The sequence below is a fragment of the Eublepharis macularius genome, chromosome 3 (genome assembly GCF_028583425.1).
Source record: "Eublepharis macularius isolate TG4126 chromosome 3, MPM_Emac_v1.0, whole genome shotgun sequence".
Lineage (NCBI taxonomy): Eukaryota > Metazoa > Chordata > Lepidosauria > Squamata > Eublepharidae > Eublepharis > Eublepharis macularius.
Window position 1 is genome coordinate 158,622,580 of NC_072792.1, and position 22,382 is coordinate 158,644,961.

Here is a 22,382-nt window from a genome sequence, read left to right on the forward strand (position 1 = left end):
GCAAAATCTTCGAGGCTTCCTGTTTAATTCTGCACCTACAGACTCCTCTGTGAACAAGGAGGCCTTCCCTCAGCTTCTGCTGCAGGAGAGAAGGCAAGTCAGGCACAGCTGCCCTTGGAGGCTCACTTTAGCTTCAGATCCAGATTTGCGGTGGGGGGCAAAGAAGGGCTGAGCCTGCAAAGAAGGCAGCTTAAAAAAAAGAAAACGTGGGAGACTTGGCAAGACCGACGTGATTCGGAACTCCGGATCAACCGAGGTGCTGTTTTTCGGGCTGGTGGGGCACCCAGATTGCCCACAGCCTCTGGATTTCAGTTAGAAATCCGACAGGAACGCTTGTAGCCCTGAGAGTGAAGGGTCTCGGTGGGTGGGAGGCTCTGAATTAAGGGCTTTCCTCCCAAGCCTTGAGATCCTCCTCGGAGAAGGGCGGCCAAAATCTCTGCAGCAGCCTTGAGAGTCATTAAATTGACATAGGCTCGTTGTTCCCTAAGCCTCGGGAATGGAATTGAACAGAATTGGACGTTTGAAGCAGTGAGTACATCCCAAGAAGTTTATGTTAAGTTAAGATTACTATCTCCACCAACGGACTGTTTTACTGAATAAAGACCGAACTTTTAAAAGAACAAAAGACTGAGTTACCAAGATGAAAAAGTATACTAAAAGACTGAGCAGTTTAATTTGAGTTGTGACAGTGAGAAAAAGTTAAAAAGAGCTAAGAAGAATATTGTTTTGCATACCTGTGGTTGGAGAGATAGCGACGTGGTGGGCGGATCGTGGGAATCGGAAGGCAGGACGTGAGACAGGAAGTAGAGGAGAGGAGATAGAGAGAGCGCGGCGAGGGAGGTCAGGAAGACCAGGAAGACCCGGAAGAAAAATAAAGTTGGAAGAGGAAGTGAAGTACACACCATTGGAAGTAAGGGAAAGGAACCGGAAGCAAAGGATTCACCATTGAAAGTAAGGGAAGACCATTGATGTGACAGTATTACCATAGAGAAAGATCGCCCGACATTTTATATCATAGAGAAACATCGCCCGACATTTTAAGGGTAAGGGAAGCCTCAATCGCCATTTTAACTGAGGGCAAACGTTTAAAAATTTTGATATATAAAAATAGAGACTTGAATTAAAAAGAAGACGGAGTTAAGAAAGAGAGCTGATTCGTGGGGACCCAAGGCAAGTCCGATGGCCTCCAAAAAAGGAAAGGACTGGCAGGTTGCCATTGAGAATTTGGATAAGAAAATAACAGAGAGAAATAAAGAGATTTGGGAGATGATACAACAATTACAGCAAAACTTAATGACGGAAATGAAAGAAGCGATTAAGTCTGAGATTACGGAAGTTAAAAAAGAGATGGAAGCAATAAAAACAGATTTACAGAATACCCAACAAAAAGTGCAAGAAATGCAACAGATGGTGCAGGATGGGGAGAAAAAAACGGAGGCTATACAGACAGATACTGTGGCTATGGGCAAAAGAATGGTGATGATGGAATGCAAAGCAAAGGATAGACGAATTCGTATGAGGTCGGTCCCAGAAAAAATGGACGGATCTGCTCTTAAACAAGTAGCTGAAATATTGGCAAAATTTTTGGGACAAACAGAGGAGGAAATGATGACCCATTTGGATATCGTGTATAGAGTCAATTCAAAATATGCAGAACAAAAGAACCTACCAAGAGATATTAATGTCCAATTGACCACAAGGAGAATGAAGGAGGAAATTATTATAAGACATTTTGAAACTCCGCTGGAAATAGCCGGGACTCGGATTCGAATCATGAAAGAAGTACCACATAAAGTGCTCCAGGATCGGAAAAAGTATAGAGATTTGACACAGAAGCTGAGGGCAGCTGAAATTAGATGCAGATGGGAGCTGCCAGAAGGAGTGACTTTTGAATTCCAGTCAGGGAGACAAGTGATTAAATCGAAATATGCAATGGATGTATTTCTGATGGAGAATGAAAAAGACTTTCCTAGCTCATCCAGATTATAATTATGGAGTACAAATTAATTTCATGGAATGTTAATGGACTTAATTCACCCTCTAAATGAAAAGCTGTGTTACATTGGTTATCTAAACAAAGAAGTAATTTGATTTGTCTACAAGAGACTCATATCAGGGATCAAGATGTTAAATATTTAATTAACAAAAAGTTAGGAAAGCAATTTGTTTCGGCAACAAAGCAAAAAAAGAGGGGAATTGTTATATATATAAAAGAAGACACTAAATTAATAGTGTCTGATAAAAATGGAAGATACCTGGCTGTGGAATTTTCATCTAATGCAAAAAAAACTTTGGTACTTGGACTATATGCGCCAAATGGCTCTAAGGATATATTCTTTAAAGATTTACGAGAACAAATGGAGCAATGGACTTATGATCAGGTAATTATAGCTGGAGACTTTAATGGAGTGTTAGATTTGCAATTGGATAAAAGTTCATCAACAAGTAAAGCAAGGATGGGGAAATTACCAAAGTCCTTTTCTGAAATTCAGGAACAAGAAAATTTAGATGTTTGGAGAAAATATAATCCTAAAGCGAAGCAGTATACGTTTTTTTCAACTAGTCACCAATCTTTTTCCAGAATAGATATGATCTGGGCGTCTAAAGAACTGGTAGTGTTTACAAAAGAGACTGATATATTACCGAAAGTTAGCTCGGATCATAATCCTGTGATGTGGAGATTTGGAATGAGACATAAGAAACGGAGATGGAGAATTAATGAGGATCTTTTGAGTGACCGAAGTTCTTTATTCAGGGTAATGTGGATAAAGGGGTGTCAATGCATATGGTCTGGGACACTTATAAAGCTGTAATTAGAGGTGTGTTGATGGACTTAAATGGTAGAGAGAAGAGGAAAAAAGAAGTGAAATTAAAAGAGATCCAGGAAAAAATTATTCAAGTAGAACAACTGAAAAAGAGGCCAGGTAAAAAGGAACTGTTGTAAAAATAAAGTTACTGCAAGAACAAATTAGGGCTATGGAAAATAAAGAAGTGGAGTGGGAGTTGAAGAAAATGAAGCAAAAATCATTTGAAGGAGCTAATAAACCAGGGAGATATTTGGCGTGGCAATTAAAGAAAAAGAGAGAGAAAAGGACAATAAGCAGAATTATAGAAGAGGGGAAGGAATTATATGATCAAGGGTTGATTGAGAGAGCATTCTATAAATACTATGCCAAGCTATATCAGAAAAAAATAGTGGATTATGAAAAGATAAGAGACTACTTTGATATGATTGATTTACCAAAGGTGACGGAGAAGCTGAAAGAGAAGCTTAGTGCTGAGATAACAATAATGGAAGTGTTACAAGCAATACAAGCTACTACAGTTGGCAAAGCTCCGGGACCAGATGGAATTACAGCAAAATTTTATAAAGTGATGGCGGAGGATTTGAAACAAATGATACAAAAAGTAATGAATGAGATATTGGAAGGGGTTGAGATGCCAGATACATGGAATGAGGCTAATATTACATTGATACCAAAGGAGACATTAGACTTAAGTAACGTTAAGAATTACAGACCAGTATCTCTAACTAATAATGACTATAAAATATTTGCAAAGATATTAGCAGAAAGACTTAAGGCTTGGTTAGTGGAATTCATAGATGAAGACCAAGCTGGCTTTTTACCGGAAAGGCAAAAAAAAAATAACCTACGAGTGTTACTGAATGCCATTGAGTATTATGATATAAATCCAGGGAAGCAGGTTGGCTTTTTCTTTGTGGATGCGGAGAAAGCGTTTGACAATTTGAACTGGGATTTTATGTTTGTAACAATGGAGAAGATGCAGATGGGAGAGAAGTTTATACAAGCAATAAAGGCAATATATAAAAACCAATCTGCAAATATAGTTGTCAACTCAGATGTGACGAAAAAGTTGGAAATAAGGAAAGGAACAAGACAAGGCTGTCCGCTTTCCCCACTTCTGTTTGTAATGGTATTGGAGATCTTACTTAGGCAAATAAGAGAAGATAATTCAATAAGAGGACTGAGGACAAAAGGATTTGAATATAAAGTGAGAGCTTTTGCTGATGATATAATGGTGATAGTGGAGGATCCAATAGAGTGCATGCCAAAATTGATGAAGAAAATGAAAGACTTTGGAGATTTAGCGGGATTTGTAATAAATAAGGTGAAGTCCAAAATACTGTGTAAAAATATGACTAAACAACAACAAAAGGAGTTGATGGATAAGGTGGAATGTGAAGTAGTGAACAAAGTCAAATACTTGGGAGTGGAAGTTACTGCGAAAAATATTGATTTATATAAGAATAATTATGACAAGTTATGGCAACAAATAGATAAAGATATGATCAGATGGAACAAAATGAACTTGTCATGGTTAGGTCGCATTGCAGTAATTAAGATGAATGTTCTTCCAAGAATGATGTTTTTATTACAGACAATACCTGTTGTTAAGGATAGTAAACAATTTGAAAAGTGGCAGAGAATGATTTTAAATTTTGTTTGGGCTGGAAAAAAACCCAGAGTTAAAATGAAAGTACTTTATGATGCAAAAGAAAGGTCTACAATTACCAAATTTTAAATTATACCATGATGCGGTATGTTTGGACTGGTTAAGGGAATGGTTGTCATTGAAGCATTTGAAGTTATTAGCACTGGAAGGATACAATAAACTATTCGGATGGCATGCATATCTATGGTATGACAAAGTAAAAGCAGACTCTATGTTTTTACATCATTACGTAAGAAGAAGTTTGTTTGCTGTATGGAACAAATATAAGAAATATATGGAAGAGTCTATACCAATGTGGATTATCCCTGCGGAAGTAGTAAATCCAAGAACAGAATATGCGGGGGAAGATTGGTTGACATATAAAGAGATTCTTGAGATAAAGCAGAACAATTATTTGCTTAAAGGTAATGATGAATTGCCATTCCAATATGGATGGTTTCAATATATGCAGATAAAAGACATATGAGAAAGACAAAAGGAAAAATGGTTTTAGATTACAAAATTCTGAGATTGAGAACTGTTTGCTTCAGGGGGGGAAGAAAATAATTTCTAAAATATATAAGGTATTACTGAAATGGTTTACAGAGGAAGAAGTTAAAGTTCAGATGGTCAAATGGGCAATAAATTGTAGTAAGGAAATTTCAATGGAAGCTTGGGAAAAGGTGTGGAAAAATGTAGTTAAAATTTCAGCATGTACCACTGTGCGTGAAAATGTATATAAAATGTTGTATAGATGGTATTTAACACCGAAGAAGTTGGCCAATGGTAATAGCCAGATGTCTGATAAATGTTGGAAATGTAAGCAGCATGAAGGTTCATTCTATCATATGTGGTGGACTTGTGATAAGGCTAAGCAGTTCTGGGGGGATATAGTAAAAGTTATGTCAGATATTTTACAAAGGAATATAAATAAACCCCCAGAATTGCTGTTATTATGTATGAACCTAGAAGATTTTGATAAAATGGACAGAGTTATGGTGTTTTATATGATCACGGTGGCCAGAATGTGTTATGCACAGTTGTGGAAGACTCAGGAGATACCATCTATGAAAGATTGGATTTTGAAAGTTTTGAATATGGCAGAAATGGACAAATTAACAAGGAAATTGAAAGAACAAGAAGAATTGGATTATACATTAAGTTGGGAAAAATTCAAGAAATATGTGGAGAAAAAGTGGGACATGAAGGGGAAACTGTGGTCTTTGGAGAATTAAAGGGGAGATAGAAACTTACTTAAGGTCAAAAAGGGGTATATTTTATTTTATTGTATTTTATTGGATTAGTATGGAGTTATAGTGTTATAGTAATAGGTACTTAAGGAACAGAATGTTACACATATATATGTATCTTTTTTAGTTAGTATATTTAGTAATACTTATTATGTACTTATATAATTTTTATATTTTTAATTAAGATAAGTAATATAGTAAGTGTAGATAGTTAAGATGAGTAAAGAGATTTTATTAGTATGCATAATATAGATATATAGTATAGACTTTAAGAATCTATATGATATACTTTTTAGATTAAGTTGGGTATGGAAAACGGCTGGGAGTCACCAGAAAAGGGGGGGGGGGAGGATGGGGAAAATGTTATGAGGTAGATAATGTTATTGATTTCTGTGTATGTTTGTGAACCCATCCAATAAAAATTAAAACAACAACAACAACAACAACAACAACAAAACAAGAGAGCCAAGCCGGAGCCAGCCCTAAAGCGGCTGTGCTAAAATAAACCCTCAACAGCACGATCCTATGCAGAGTTACTCTGGTTTATGTCAACTGATTTCATTTTAGATGGAGATGCTCAGGTTGCCAAGCCAGGGGCCAGATCCAGTTCTTGGCCGCGTCTGCATTTCAGCTGTAAAAGCCACTTTGGAAGAGCCCTCAAAAAGGAGGCCTCGTCAACGGCAACTGCTCACGTGCTCATGTTAGTGGGAACACTGCTGAGTAGTGAGTATATTTCAAAGGGTAGTGTCTACTCACTGGTTTAGTTTTATGCAGCTGACAGAGTATGGAAAAAGGTGGTATGTCAGCATACAAGACAGTTGGATAGAGATGACACTGAGGAATCTTTTCAATGTATCCAAAGTCTAAGTATCGTACCTATAAAAAGAAAAAAATGTAAATGCTAGATCAACATATTTTGATGGCATATTTGCATTCCTCTGAAAAGCACTTCAGCCACAGTCAAGGCAGTGCCTGTTTATCATTTTTTGTGTGGCTGCTTCCCAGAACTATCCTGACACAGCTTTATTTTAAAATGCCAGCATCTTTAAGATGAAAAAAAAAACCCTACAAAAGTGAAGTCCTGGACTTACCATGAGGATTTCTTGTCCCTAATAGATGGGAAGGCATCCTTGAACAGGCTATTCCTACCCGCCCCCCCAATACTCCTAAGGCAAGGCTAGGTTGCAGATCTGCAGGGTCCCTCCATTCCCAGTGACAGGTGTATCTCCTAGTTCATAGCTTGCAGTAGTACAGAATAACAAGGAACCTCAAACTTAATAAACTGCAAGCCAAACTATACTCTTACTTAAAAAAAAGAGAGTTGGATCTCAAGTTTCCCCATTTTTGCTGCTCCACATGCACAGAACACTCCATGTGGAACAGCAGAAATGGAGGAAATAACTTCTCTCTCACTACTGCGGCAGCACAGAAAACAGTGGGGAAAGGGCAGAGAACCCAAGTTGGGTCCTCTCTCTTAAATAATGAATGTCTAGTTTGTCCCCCAAACAACTAAACAAAGGGGTAGGAGTTCACCATGCACAAAATATGAGCAATTCCCTGGACTCTACAATTCATAAAACTATGGGGTTGTTTGGGAAAAGGTTCTTGATTCCGAACAAGGTCCCAGACACAACACAGGTGGATAAGGGCAACCTCTAAATCAGCAGTGAGAAGAAACTCTCATAATTAAATCTACTGTTTCATTCTCCAGTAGTGGAGGACTGAAAAATGTGGTATCATCCAAATATCACTGGTCTGGCAAGAATAAAAAGAAATACAATATAACAAGGCAATACCCGGTACAGAATAAAGACTACACAATGAAAAATCACCCAGGTATTTAGAAAAATATTCAGTTGTTATTATTTAACAAAAGGACAATCACTATGTGAAAAATTCATATGATGTGCAAACAGTGCATTCCTATACTCTAATTATCTCAAAGAATGTCCGTATCTCATAGTCCAAACCATGCAGGGAACTACATGCCCCGCTCCAATCCTCTTAGGAACAAGGCAAGTACTCCATGGGTAGAAGAGATGGTAAGTATGAATCACTTATGATCCTTAATATATTTGATGTCTTTTCTTCTCTTTTCTTTCCACACAGGTGTCTTCCCAGATGTTATTTGTAGTGTCCAATCAAAAAGCAGCCCTAACTGCAACCAGCTAAGCGGCAGATTTCTTCCTCATGACTTCCTCAGGGGCTGATGGACCACCTGTACTCATAAATGTATGTCTCACCACCCGAAGAGCAACACGTGTATCAGTACTCAAGTCGTGCAGTTAGGGCTGCTTTTTGGTTGGACACTACTAATAACGTCTGGGAATATTTTTCTAAATACAAGAATAAAAAGAGGGCAACAGTTTCTGGACTTGACAGAAAAGATTGTGGAAGGAACTTCCACTGGCCAGAATCAGAGTTGGCCTGGTTTTAGGAGTGTGAGATTTAGTATTTGTATACTGAATATATACTCGGATAATATCTGGGCATACCAAATATCATTAGAAAATCCCAAATATATTTAAGAATACAGAATACCTTAATGCTGGATAAACCCAAATATATTGGGTATCCACCTCCCACAAGGAAACAAATGGATCGTACAGCCTTGCCAGCAGACTGGCACAAGGATTTTTATAAAAAGAGCATCATCTGAGATCAGAGAATGAATTGGTTAGGCATGTCCATTAAATACTTTAGCATGTTCCCCAGCACCCTCTTTGCCTAATTTCCTTCTCTTTTCTTAAACAATGGCATTCAAAGTAAGACAGGATGATGAAATATAAAATGTATTCCATAAATGCCTCCCCCAATACTCTGATATATTGCTTGTGCACTCCTAGCCTGTACTTCAGGCAGAATTTTAAATAGAACGACAGAAATACCCTTCATCTCTTACCAAGAAGCATAATGCAGGGCCACCACTACTAAAAGGGAACATAACTTTGTGCCAATATCCTAAATAAAAAACCCACCACCTCATGAATTACATAAACAAGCATGCCCTTAAACACACAGCTCTTACCCTGATAGTGCCGCTACCAACTTCTATAACTTCACCTCGATACCACAAAGTATCTGGACCTCTTACAACACAAGACTCTCCCTGTTTCCAACTGTAGGGTTCCAGAAGACCCAGACATTTCACGTTATTCTGTATATCACTCATCAGCTTGGATAACTGTTGTTCTAGTGGAAAGCATCATGAAGACAGAACATTAATTATTCACACATCCAAATCATTATGTTCAACTCAACTGCAATTTGTACAATGGCTTACTGAGTATTTTATAGAACATAATTCTATTACAAGTAAACTACAAGCAGCAGTTCTGGATTAATGTGTGTCCAGAAGCAGGTAGAAAACTGAGAAGGCTTTCCTCCTTCCACAGGTAACATTCTAAAGCCTAATTTGATCAGTACAGTCTGTTTGGAGCAAATGAGAAGCGACCCATCATACAGTACACCTAGCACCAATGAGCCTGCCAATTATGTTTTATTCAAACTTTCTAGCTGACAGACTCTCACTTTATCAAGCCTTCAATAACAGCACATCAGCAGTATTCTGAGAAACAGGTACCAGTGTTTGAAGCCAGATCTGCAACAGTTCTATCAGAAATAAAACGCGGTCAAACTAATTCTTTATCCATGAGCCACTGGGGAGGAAGAGGAAATGTTCAGATCTGAGGAAGATCAAATGGGGGATGTTTTTGTCTCTCTGGGATAGAAGTCCTGGAGTGTCAGGAACTTCTTTTTCTAGAAGTATTCTATTGGAGACTTCTGTCTGTCCAAAAGCTTCCCAGCCAAAGTGAGAGACTGCCATCTGAGGAAGATGGTGACTTCTGCATGTATTATCTTTTCTTTTTTAGCTACAAGTTTCAAGACACATTTCAAAAAGAAAGACAAAAAAGTGTCTAGAAGAGGGCTACAAAGATGGTGAGGTGTCTGAAGACTGTCCTACGAGGAAAGGTTGAAGGAGTTAAGATACGTTTTGCGTGGGCAAGAAACAACTGAGAGGCAATATGATAACCAACTTCAAATATCTGAAGGGCTGTCACAGAGAGGAGGGAGGGGAATTGATTTCTATTGCTCCAAAGAGTCAGACTGGAAACAACAGGTTAAAAATAAATCAAGAGTTTTTGGCTAAACTTTAAGAACTTCCTTACAGTTGAAATGATTCCTCAGTGGAGGTGGTGGACTCTCCTTTGGTTTTTTTTAAAAAGCTAGATAGCCATCTGTCAGCAATGCTGATTTCAGTATGAACTTAGGCAGATCATGCAAGGGAGGGCAGGAACAGCCAGTGCTCAGCTGTTGTGGCTCTTTCTTGTGTACTCATGGTAATGCTGATAGCCATTTAGGGGTCAGGAAGGAATTTTCGTGTCAGATTGACCAAGGATCCTGGAGGTTTTTTAGCTGGAAACTTCTTGCACTGTGCAAGGGGGGACTAGATGACCGTTGGGATCCCTTTTAGCTCTGTGATTCTGTTGTGTCTCCCTTTTCTTGCAGGAAAGACTGCCCTTTTTACTGGGCAGTTTTGCAGAAGATTCTTAATCCAGTGTAGTAGTTCTGGGAGAAGTTTCTTGCCCTCAAGATGTGAGGAAAGGATGAGCATTCTCTATGCTAGGAGGATATGGCCCTTTTACAAGACTATTATACGACATGGGATCTGAAGGTTCGATAGACATTTGCATATTCTTTGCTGGGAAAGGATGCAGCTCAGTTGCCCATACAAGTAGGAAAAAAAAACTGAAGCAAGGGAATGCCTTGTGCTTGTGGCTGGGCACTGCTTGGCTCTGTTCTGTGATGTTTCCCCACTGGCTGAACCCAGCGTCTGGCTGCTGTGAATGATACTGGTTCTGTTGGTTGTTTGCTTGTTTGTTGCTTGCTTCGGTTTGGTTTGGGTAGGTGTGATGCTCTTCTGTGATGTTAGTTCCCTTGCTTCACTTTGGTGCTGGGAGGGGGGATTCTATTCCTCTGCTTCACTTTGCTTCTGTTGGGCTAAGTTGCAACGTGTCCCTTGCTTCAATTTGATTTGGGTAGAATGGATGTGATTCTCTGATGCGATGTTGGTCCCCTTGCTTCACTTTGGTTCGGGGAGGGGGCGGGGTGGATTCCATTCCTGTGCTTCAGTTTGGTTCTGCTGGGCTTTCTCTGGGATGAATTCAGCTTGCATTTGGGAGTGTGCCTTGGCCATGGTAGCCTTGTCCCAGTATGTTTCTGCAATGGCAGTCAGCTTTCCCCCCAAAGGAAACAATGGAGCAGCTGGGGCACCTTGTTCAGGGGCCCAGAGAACTAGCCCCCAGGGTCCAATCTTCATGAAATTTGGGGAGACTTTAGAGGGCAGTCAGAAGTATGGTGAAGTTTGGTTGCAAAATGACACCCTCAGCTCACCAGATAGGGCCCCAGAGTGATTTTCCCATAGAAAACCATGGCTGAATTTTACCAAATTATTACTGAAAAGTCAGTAAAAATTTGGAATGACTGGTTTTTGATTCAGATTATCCAAATTTTACTGGATCAGCCAAAATTAGGTATTTGAATCCAAACTACACACCGTTAACTCCAGCAGGAACTGGTTTGCAATACCCCACTAAAGTCAGTGAGAAAAAAACCCTCAGAAACTCACTCATTCACACCGGACCATCAACCTAGACTTATTTTATTACTTGAACAAAATAAAATGCATCACTTATAATTTACTTAGCATATAAAGCTGTGCTCTTTGGCATATTAATTGAATTCAAAAGTATGCATGTCTTAAGTTTTCTACAAGCAAGACCACAAACTGTTGCACCCTACTGCTGTCTTTGCACCTGTATCTTAATCTTGGCCATCTGGGAGGTAGGAAAGAAAAAGAAGTTTACTACAAAATCTTTTATTATATATTATATAGTATATATATATTATATATATATTATATTATATATTATATAGACAGAGGCAAGCTGTATCATAAGAGTTGCAATCAGGCTGATATCATGTAGAAATATGACACCCAATACTAAAACACTCAACTAAAATAATGCATTACCCAAACACAGATACTTGCCAAAATTATTCACATTTAAACAATATGAAAATATGTATTATATATCTCTAGGAATTATTGTTCAATATTGTAGTTGTTTAACATAAAAATATTCATGTTCTCACTAAAACCATGTCCTGAGAAGCATTTCACCCATTCCAATTTCCCCCCAGTACTCCTCCAAGTCCTTTGGAAATCCCCCTTCCACATCTCTAGTAAGAATCCTTAATAGTCTGGATTACATTGCATTAAAAAAATCTTTATACTGTACATTCCAAGTGAGTAAATTTTGTCTGAAAAAAAGCATTTCCTTCATTCTTTAAGATCAAGGTGGATTTTTTAGCATTCCCTCAGAATTTCCCATTTTTTCCTATCAGAAAGACGGAACAAGTCCTCTATTTCCCCCCCAAATTTCTGGTTTCTTTCTGGATCTTCACATCATAAACTAAGGCTTGTGGGAGGGAAGAAGCAGTCAACACTAAGGATGCTGACGTTTGGAAGGGGAAGGTTAGAAACAACACAGCTTTATCAGCAGCTGTAAGTCCACTTTGCTGCATAGGATGCTAACAGGAGAATGGGGAAAGAGAGAGTGATCGAGGCATGGAAGGGGAAGAACAGCAAAAGATGACCATGTAGTTTGGCCCTGAATTCAAAAGATACTGTACCTCAGCAAACATGCTTAACCAAATACAGCAAGTTAATTTGAGAACTGGGGAAGAAAACTATAAGACCACCTTGATATTCTGGACTTTTACTGTCTTCTCCAGATACCATTCAAATTTGTACACCGTATGTATTATCTGAGGAGGAACTGGGTCACGTTCTAAATTTAATACTAAAATGAAAATTGAGAATCAGTGTAGATGAATGACCTGCCAATTTTTTATTATAAAAAGCTGCCACACCCCATGATACAGAATATTCTAGTGTCGGAACTCTTAACACAGTTATTTTATCATTAGATTTTCTATTTACCTTGTGACTTCGGTATAACGTTAATAGTTCCATTGTCTGCAACGCAGCTGACTACAGCACTGAAGTGGTTCGAACAGGGAATAGCTGGTGGTTTATAGGCTACAACTGTTTCAGTTAGATTCACAGATCTTACATATTCTTTATCTTCCTGATCAGTACCAGGAGGATCAGCTTCTTTCTCTGGTGCAGAAGATCTTGGTATACTTCCTGCTTGTGCATCAGAGTTGTTTATGTCAGTATTCTCTTGCTTTAAAGGAATTTCCTGTGATTTCTCAGGTAATGCTCTAATTAAATCCATTCTGCATACACACAAAGATTCAACAAAAATATGTCAATACATTCTTTTAATTGTATTTATATTTCTAGTCTTTTTAACTCCAAAAATTCTTCACTCCATTTCTCAGTATAGGATGCATTCTGAATGATTTTGTATTTCTTTATTGCACAAGGGCTTTTGTAATACCTAGATACCTCAAGTGTTATTACCATTCTTTAAGCAGAATTCAGCTTGACAAATTATCAAAAAGATCATGCACAGAAGGTGAAAATTATAAAAGTTTTCTCATCTGGAAATTTTAGATTGTGAACAAGGTAACTGGCCTTTGAAGATGATTGGCTACAACAGCATTTTTCTATTCCAAAGAGTTACATGGCTAAAAATCTCCAAAGACAGATCAGTACTACTATTCCTTTTTTAAAAAATTAAGAGTTTTTTTACACTTAAAAATAAATATAAAAATGCTACGATTATGCACAAAATAATAAAACAAACAAAAACAACTAATCAACATACAAAAACATACATGCATAACACAGAAAAAAAACCTAAAAGGTTTCCAATTTTCTCCAAATCAAATATTCATATCATGTCAAATCTGTACTTTCTCTAGGTAATTATTAAAAATTCTTTTTTCTTATATCAAAATCCCTTAATCCATAAATCCACAAATTATCAAACCATTATCTATTTCATACAAAGAGTACTACCATTCCTATAGGGGTGAGGCAGAATGTTGTCTATGAATACCTGGCAAGTTCATTGCTGAGATAGTATCTGAACTCATTCCTAGATCAAACGCACTGTACATCTGTAGTAATTCAGAAATACCCTACCAAACCCCTCCATTACAACCACTGAAGCACCATTTTGAGTGCAATGCCCCAGTTAAGAACTCCATTCCTAAAGGGATCTGTCAAAGAAAAAAAGAACTGTTATCTGCAGGGCATATACTGGTGATCTGCCAGGATGAGGAGCCCTATCTATGGGTCAGGTGTAAGGAGAATGAATGATGGTGGTTAATCCCTGTGCCAGGGAAGAGAGGGAAATCTGTCTTTGACAGTGCAATTCTTGGCACTTATGCTTGAACTATCTGGGGATTCCCATTCATGGCAGGAAAACTGAACCTGTCCTTCGAATAAAAGAGACCAGACATCAGGCTGATACAGGTTTCCCCAACAGCTTGTTCCCTGAAACAGGGATTAGAAGCCTTGGCATAAACTACAGATCAAGGACTTGTTACTGCAGTAGTCAGAGTATTCCAGAGGGAACAAAGAGACTAAGAACGTAAGTTTCCTACCTCCATGGAAGGCTGTGCACGGTGAATTTGTTCTTCTTACCCGTGAGCTGCCTCTCTTTGCTAATCACTGATTTAGTGCAGAATTAACTATGGGGTTTGAGTTCGAAGTAAATACAACTCAGCCCCCCCCCCCATCATGACCTGCTGGGATCCCATAGATACTGAGAAGGTGGGTCTGTTCTGTCTGAAGAGAGAGGTGGCACCTATTCAGAGCTTGTTCTGATCCTTCCCATTTGCAGGCCTTTAACCAAGTGACCCATTGTGGCATGGCACTTTGGCAAACTACTTCCCGTTTCCTACTCAGAAGTAAAAGCAGCTTCTAAACAGTGTCTGGGGTTCACATAAGTAGGCACAATTTTTCTCCTCTACTATGGTGCAGAGGACAGGGAAGGGGGATCAAAAACCTGCAAAGTTGTAGGATGCTTAAAAGGGAGAGCATGATCAACTCTTCTGGTGGAAGAGCCTAGGAGTTTTTGCATGTGCTAATATTTCCTTACCTGGAGTATTGTAAGAGGTAAAAAGCCTAGTAAAAATTGCTATTGCAAACAAAACTGGCAATGTTCCCAAACCAGAATGTAGGAAAACAGGGTTGCACTTACCTGTAACTGTTGTTCATCTAGGTCTTTGTGCAGGCACACACTGGGAACTGCGTTTGTGCAGGCCAGCCGCTTGGAATAGGATTTCTTTAGCTTATAGGCTATTAAGGAGGGGGGAGCAACCTCCAAGACGGTTTTTCCTGCCGACATGGTCACGATTGGAAAGGTCTCCCCTTTCCCCAGTTCTTCTGTGCCACCATAACCCCTTTCCAATCAATTCAGAGAGCTCACAGTGGGACGGGGATGGGTGGAAAATGTGTGTCTGCATGAAGACCTAGATGAACAAGTTACAGATAAAGTGCGACCATGTTTTCATCTATGGTGTTCAGTGCAGTACCACATTGGGAGAATAGCAAGCGACTCACCAGGTGATGGGGTGATGCTCTCAGGCAAAGAGAGACTGCAAGACTGCCTGACCCACTGCTGATACCCTCCTGGAGTTGATATCCATCGCATAATGTTTCACAAAGGTCTCCTCTGATGACCAAGTAGCTGCTTGACAGATGTCCGCATGTGGAACTCCTCACAGGCACACAGCTGATGTGGCTTGTGCTCTTGTTGAGTGAGCTCGAAGGAAAAAAGGGCAAGAAACTTTGATGGCTTTATAACAAAGCCTAAGAGCTGACACCACCCATCTCAGTATCATTTGAGAGGATGCTGCCTTGCCCTTATTGAGATCTGAATGGCAAACAAAAAACATGGAGTCTTTGCGAAAAGACTGAGTTCTGTCCTTGTAAAATAAAATGGCCCTTCTTTCTAGTGCATGCCGTGTACATTATGGGGGGGATTTAGGGTTGGGGGAAAAACACCGGGAGAGAGATGTTTTAAGACACTTGGAACTTGGAGACCACCTTAGGCAAAAATCGCAAACTGGTATACATCACTGTAACAACAATTGATTTCTGTATCACCCTTCAGGACAACTTAATATCCACTCAGAGCAGTTTACAAAGTATGTTATTATCTCCACAACAGTCACCCTATGAGGTGGGTGGGGCGGAGAGACTCAAGGTCACCCAGCTGGCTTCAAGTGGAGGAGTAAGGAATCAAACCTGGTTCTCCAGAAGAGTCCTGCTGCTCTTAACCACTACACTAAACTGACTCCCCTACTCTATTAGGGCAAACTTGCAGGAAAAGAGGTTCTACACTGAGTGCCCTAATCTCATTAATCCTGGCTAAAGTGAGAGCCAGCAAAAAGGCCACTTTTGATGACAGAAGGGACAAAAGACAAGTCGCCATTGGCATGAATGGCTTCAGCATAACTTAGCTAGAACCAACGAAAGGGCCATTGTGGCACTAAAGGAGTTCTTGATGGGTATAGATTATATAAACCTTTTAAAAACAATTTTTATAAACAATGAAAGAAGACTGTCTTCACATCAATACCCTTGTGAAATGCTGAGATAGCAGCTAGGTGGATTTTCACGGATGAGGAAGACAATTCCGCTACTTGCAGAGATACTAAATAGTTGAAAACTCCAGGCAACGAGCAGGTATCTGGGTAAATCCCTTTAGTGACAGTCCATAGTACAAATCTATTCCATTTAGCTGCATACAACTTCCTGGTAGAGAGTCTGTGGACATCAAGTAATACATTTGCTCTCTCTCCAGAGAACTGCAAGTCTACTGTCCTAGGAACCACGTTGTCAGATGTAATATGCCTAAATCGTGGTGCTGTGTGAATCCATAAGTAAGTCCTGTGCTAGTGGTAGATGGACTTAAGACCCCCTGGGCAGACGTTTGACCTTATGGAACCAAAGCTGATGTGGCAAAAGGGAGCTATGAGTATGCTAGTGTTTCTGTCTGTCTGTATCTTGCAGACTACTTTGTGTATCAGTGGAATGGGAGGGAATGCATAAAATAGCTCCTCTGTCCACTGAATTTGAAACACATCCTCTAGGGAATGCTTCCTCTCCCCCCCCCCCCGCTTGCCCTGCCCAACATGGGGGCCTTTATATTGAGTTGTGTAGCGAAAAGAGCCACCTGAGGGAAACCCCACAGTAGGAAAATGTGGTGAATATATTTGTCCTTCAGGACCCATTTTCCCATCCTGCTGAGATGGTCTGCCCTGGTGTTGTGTACTCCTGCAATGTGTAGGGTCGAGAGTAGGGTTGCCTGCCTCCAGGTGGTGGCTGGAGATCTTACAGAATTTCAACTGATCTCCAGGCCATAGAGGTCAGTTCCCCTGGAGAAAATGGCTGCTTTGGAAAGTAGACTCTAGAGCATGATTCCCTGCTGAGGTCCCCCCCCCAACATCCTCTCCAGACTGCGCCCCCAAAATCTCCAGGAATTTCCCAGCTTGGAGCTGGCAACTCAGGCCGAGAGCATAATACCATGGGTGATAGCCCAGTTCCATAGACAAATAATTTATTTGCAGAGTTTCCTTGTCGTGGTTCTACTTTGCTTATTTATGTAAAATACTGTGGTTGTATTGTCTGACAGGATCTGGAGCTTTTTGTTCGAAAGTATATCTGAGAGAGAGTTAAGTACATAGTAAACTGCTCGTAACTCTAAAAGTTAATATGATTCCCTTTTTCAAGGGCAGATCAAACTCCATTAACCGATACCTCCCCACAGTGACCTCCTCATCCCTGTAGGAAGGTGTCTGAAGTGAGGGTACTTCATGACTGGGTGTCCCTTAGACAACTTACTACAGTCTGAACACCACCTCAAATAACTTAAGACCTTTCTAGGCACTGTTTGTGGGGACTGGATTCCTGGCTGGAAATGTCTGATAAACTACAGCTGTAAGGTTCTCATTCTCAAATGTACTAACAGAACTACGACCATAGTTGAGGCCATCAACCCCAATAATACTTGGATAGAATGTGCAAACTGAAACCTACTTGATTGGAAATGCTGGGGCAAATTAGTCAGTCAGGTCAGTCTGTCTGAAGGTAAGTATGCCCTATTCACCCTGGAGTCTAGTATTGCCACGAAGAATTTTATAGTTTGACTAGGTAACAAATCCAATTTTTTCCAGTTTATTACTAGTCCCAGTAACTTGCAAGTAGTCAAGATTAAGTTTATATGTCCCTTCAATTCTGCTGGGGAACTTGCTGTGATCAACCAATCATTGAGGTAGGGGTAAATAGAACAACCCAACCTCCTCAAGGGAGCGATCACTACTGCCATATACTTCATAAACACTTGAGGTGCTGTAGCTAGCCCAAAAGGTAAAGCTGTGTATTGAAACACCTGGTCACGGAAGACAAACCTGAGGTATTTCTTATGTTTTCAGTATATTGAGATGTGGAAATAACCATCTTGTAGGCCTAAGGCCGCAAACCATGCATCACATGATACCATGTTAATAACCCAAGGGAGTGTGACCATTCTAAATTTTGAAATTCTCAAGTGGTCATTTAAACCTCTTAAATCTAGGATGGGTCTCTTATCCCTGTCCTTCTTATCCGCTAAAAAGAAACGGGAGAAGAACCCAGAGGGCATATCTGATTCCAGTTCTCTCTGAAGAGCCCCTTTGTCTAATAATGTCTGTATCTCTTCTTGTAGTTCAGGTATTGTATTACTGGGGGCCAAAGATGGCAAACAAGTAGGAAGCAAGATACAGAATTCCAACCCGTAATCTATTTTAATGATAGACAGAACCCAAATATCAGAGGAAATGGCCTGCCAAGCCTGGAGGAACTTCAATGATATGCCCTCAGCAATGAGACCACTCATCTCTGACCTTCTAGTCAGAACTAGCCCTTCTGATTCTGTGAAGAATTTTTATTCGGCTGATCTTGATGAGCTGACTTGGAATGTCCAGACTGTTTTCTTCTGGAACAAGACTGGCTCAAGTAAGGTGCTCTATTTGGATACTGTGGCCAGTAAGGGCTGGAACCTATATGGATGATAATCATGCCTCCATTGGTAACCTTGTCTCCCCTCACATCTATAGGCAGATCCTCCAGATCCAGATGGCAGGATGCCATAGGATTTAGCTGTCTGTCAGTCCTTCTTCTTGGACAGGTTTTCTTCTGTTTTTTTCTGAAAACAAGGAGGCGCCCTCAAATGTCATGTCCTCTACCTTCGTACATGTTTCAAGGGGCAGTGCCGTTGACCTAAGCCACACATGTCTGCGTAAGACCATCATGGTATTCAGACCTCTTGCCAAAACATCCAGAACGTGCCTGCTGGTGCTGATTTATTGTTTTGAAAGAATCATTGCTCTGTCGTAATCAATTTGGCCAATGATTTTTTTCTCCTCTGGTAAGGTGTCCACAAAAGTGGCCATCCTCTGCCACAAGAATATTTGCTATCTGCTCATAATAGTGTGGTAATTTGCCATCTTAACAGTTAGGGCAGATCCTGAATAGATCTTCCTACCCACCGCATCTAGCTTCTTCCCTTCTTTATCCACAGGTGTTGAGAAATTGCCCTGCCTGTGTTTGACGTGGAGTTCTTCTGCAATCATAGAAGCAAATGAGTGCATAAAAATGTAAGGAAGTTTATCCTATTTAATCTTGTATAAGGTTTCCACCTTCTTTATTGTTGCAAGAATGGAGGCAGGCTGCTAGCATAAGCTGTCCATGATTTCCACGAATCCATCGATCATGGGAAAGGCTACTGTATCTGGAGTATCTAAATAAATATATTTCAAGATACTGTCTCTTGGCTTCTGTTGCAGTTCACACATCTATATTGAGAGACTTCACCAGCATCTGCTCAGAGTATAGTTTGAAATCAATATTGGGTGAGTTCTGTTCCAAGTCACCCATAGTCTCTTCTGGTGACAGGTCCGAAGTTAAACTCGGACTATGTTTGGCCTCCACAAGCTCTGGTTCAGACTCTGACTCCAACCTAGGATCCAAAGTGATAGCATGAGCTCGGGAGTGCCAACTCAGGTCTGAGAGATGAGTTGACTTCATTTGAACCAAGTGTTCCAAAACCAAGGGCATGTAAGGGTAAGTCAGGTATTGATCCCAATCATGGGGACAATTGGCTAGTGGGTATGGAGGATACCACGGTGGGCACTGATACAAATAATGTGCTTTTCAGCAGATGAATACATTTCCCTGCATTGCCCCTTCTTCATTCTGGTTTCAACATAGGATGCTTGGGACCCTGAACTTGACCTTCTATGGGTAAGATTGCCGATGACACCTCTGCCGTAAAGTCGGTAGTAAGAATTGGAGTCGGTGACTTAGTGCAGTCCCGGGGTTTGCGCTGAGGCTTTTCCAAATGTTAAGATTTATCTTTCTGTTCTCTAGCTGTGGATCCAAAGGAGCCTCCTCAGTTCCAGTCGGTACCAGGTAGTACTCCGCCCTGAGCCTGCGAAAGTGGGCTCCGCCCTGAGCCTGCGAAAGCGGGGAGGGCGGAATATAAATATAATAAATTAAATTAAATACTCTCCAGTTGTACTTGCTGTCGACCGGACGGCTTGCTGTAGACCAGATGGACGCTAACATTTCTCGAGATTGCGAGAGTTGCTGAATCTGACCTCAAGGGTGAGCTCTCAGATCCAATGAGACACTGTTAGACATCAGGTCCAAAGGTGCAATTGGCACTGGTTCAGATACGCGGTGCTGTATCTGCTGCTGGGGCAGATACTTTAGCAGCCGGGCTACTGGCACTGGACATGGCTTTTTCCCAAAGCATCGCTTTTAATTGGGAAGCCTGATCCCCTCTTGCTTTCAGGGAGAATAACTGGCAATGCTTGAACTTCTCCATGAACTTCTTCCAAGAATGCCAAGCACAACGAATAGCTATCAATCTTGGCCATTTTAGTGCCACACTCTGCACACCTTTTGAATAAGGATTTATCCACCATCTTGGCTGATTCCCAAACATGGAGCATGCTGGGGAGGGAGGGGAGATTTCAATCTAACGCAATTGTAACTCACTGCTTCCACCATCCGTATGGAAAGGGGAAAAAAAAAACTTTTTTAAATGATGTAACTCGAAACACACTAATAACTATCAACTACAAAACTATTTTAACTACTTCAACAATTATTAACAACTATTCAGAAAAAGGCAAAACGAGAGAGACTAAGAAATGAACATTTGTTTCTCACGACAGCAAAAAACAAACAAGAGAAAGAAGGGGGCGACCTCTCCAATCATGTGACCATTTCAGCGGGAAAAACCAGCTCGGAGCAGTCTACAAAGGAGGTCGCCCCCCGTTAATAGAACGTAAGCTAAAGGAATCCTGTTCTGAGCAGCTGGCCCGTACAAGCACAGTTCACAATGTGGGACTGCACTGAAGACCATAGATGAACAACACAGTCACCCTTGGTTCTTTGAAAGAAGGTATATTCAGTAAATATCTAGTTAATCATCTTGACTTCTCACAACAGTTCAATTCTTTGCACCTTCTCTTTGATCACCTAAATAAGGTGATCATTTTACCACTTAAAATGCCCCCATAGGAAGATAAAATCTACCTAAGACAGGAAATCCATCTGAATAAATCATCACCGTGATTCAGTATTCTTAATGTATTACTATTATAATTCTATCCAGACTACAACAAAAGCATCTAGACAACAAATACTGGGAGGAAGGTGGGTATGTATTTAAAATAAATCAGACTTGACATGCACAGTTCTATTGTACATCATAACCAATATGTGAGAAGGTACAACAAAAACTTCTTCTGTACTCTCAGAAACCAAAGAATACTAGCAGCTAATTATGCATTCTATAGGATTAAATGCTTCAACACAGTAATTTGAAAGATGCATACCTTCTTTTTCTAAATGCCAAACCTTCTTTAATCATGTATTCCGAAATGTCAGTATGTAATCCATCAGCTCTGTGAAACATTTTTACAGGAAATGGTGCTTCTTTCCCCTGGGAGAAAAAAATGAACTGTTAGGGTAACTGGGGGTGGGGGTGGGTGGGGGCAGAGGAGACCATATTCCTGTTCTTCAGATATTGTGTTGCTTTCCAAGAGTTATTCACTGTGCAACAACTTACCAAACCACAAACGTTGTATCATGTAAAGGGATGGGCACAATCCAAAATACAAACCAAAGTTTGTCACGAACCGAGCTGGGTTTTTTGTTTGTGAACCAGCGGTTCATCAGAGAGTATTTCTGATGAACTGCAACGAACTATGATTTTTAGGGAGGTTCATTTTTTGGTTTGTCACTGCAGATAGCCTGGCACCAATCAATCTATTCCCTAGGCAACCGGGGGGGGGGGGGGGGGAATGGACTTCTGCTCCTGGTTTAAGCAGGTGGGAAAAATTCACTTTGAAGACACTCACTCCAGATCCCTGAATTCTAACTAGGATATCCTCATTATGTTTGCACTGATCAAAGATTTACAACCTATATAGTTTTTTCTAAAGTATTAGTAATTTACACTTACATTTTCCCTTTCTAAAATGTTTTTTGTAAATTTTACTATCAAAAACATTATGTCTACTCCAACATCCAAAGTGTTAAATAGATACTTTTGTAAAACTGATAGCATGAGTACTGCAAATCTACTATTTGGCATATTATCGTAGGACAACCAAGGGAACACCAATGCCAGCCCTTGA

The 22,382-nt window shown here is 40.2% G+C and overlaps 1 protein-coding gene across 1 annotated transcript in view; it reads right to left on the reverse strand.

The window, feature by feature from the left end:
• The window catches only part of RNF17 (ring finger protein 17), an 87,614-nt gene that overhangs the window by 16,708 nt on the left and 48,524 nt on the right, over window positions 1-22,382 (reverse strand). Inside the window, exons 22-25 of the mRNA XM_054974446.1 lie at window positions 21,579-21,678; window positions 12,712-13,010; window positions 8,734-8,897; window positions 6,462-6,581 (exon numbers count right to left, since the gene is read on the reverse strand). Coding sequence (XP_054830421.1) covers window positions 6,462-6,581; window positions 8,734-8,897; window positions 12,712-13,010; window positions 21,579-21,678 — 683 coding nt within the window. The remainder of the gene's footprint in view (window positions 1-6,461; window positions 6,582-8,733; window positions 8,898-12,711; window positions 13,011-21,578; window positions 21,679-22,382) is intronic.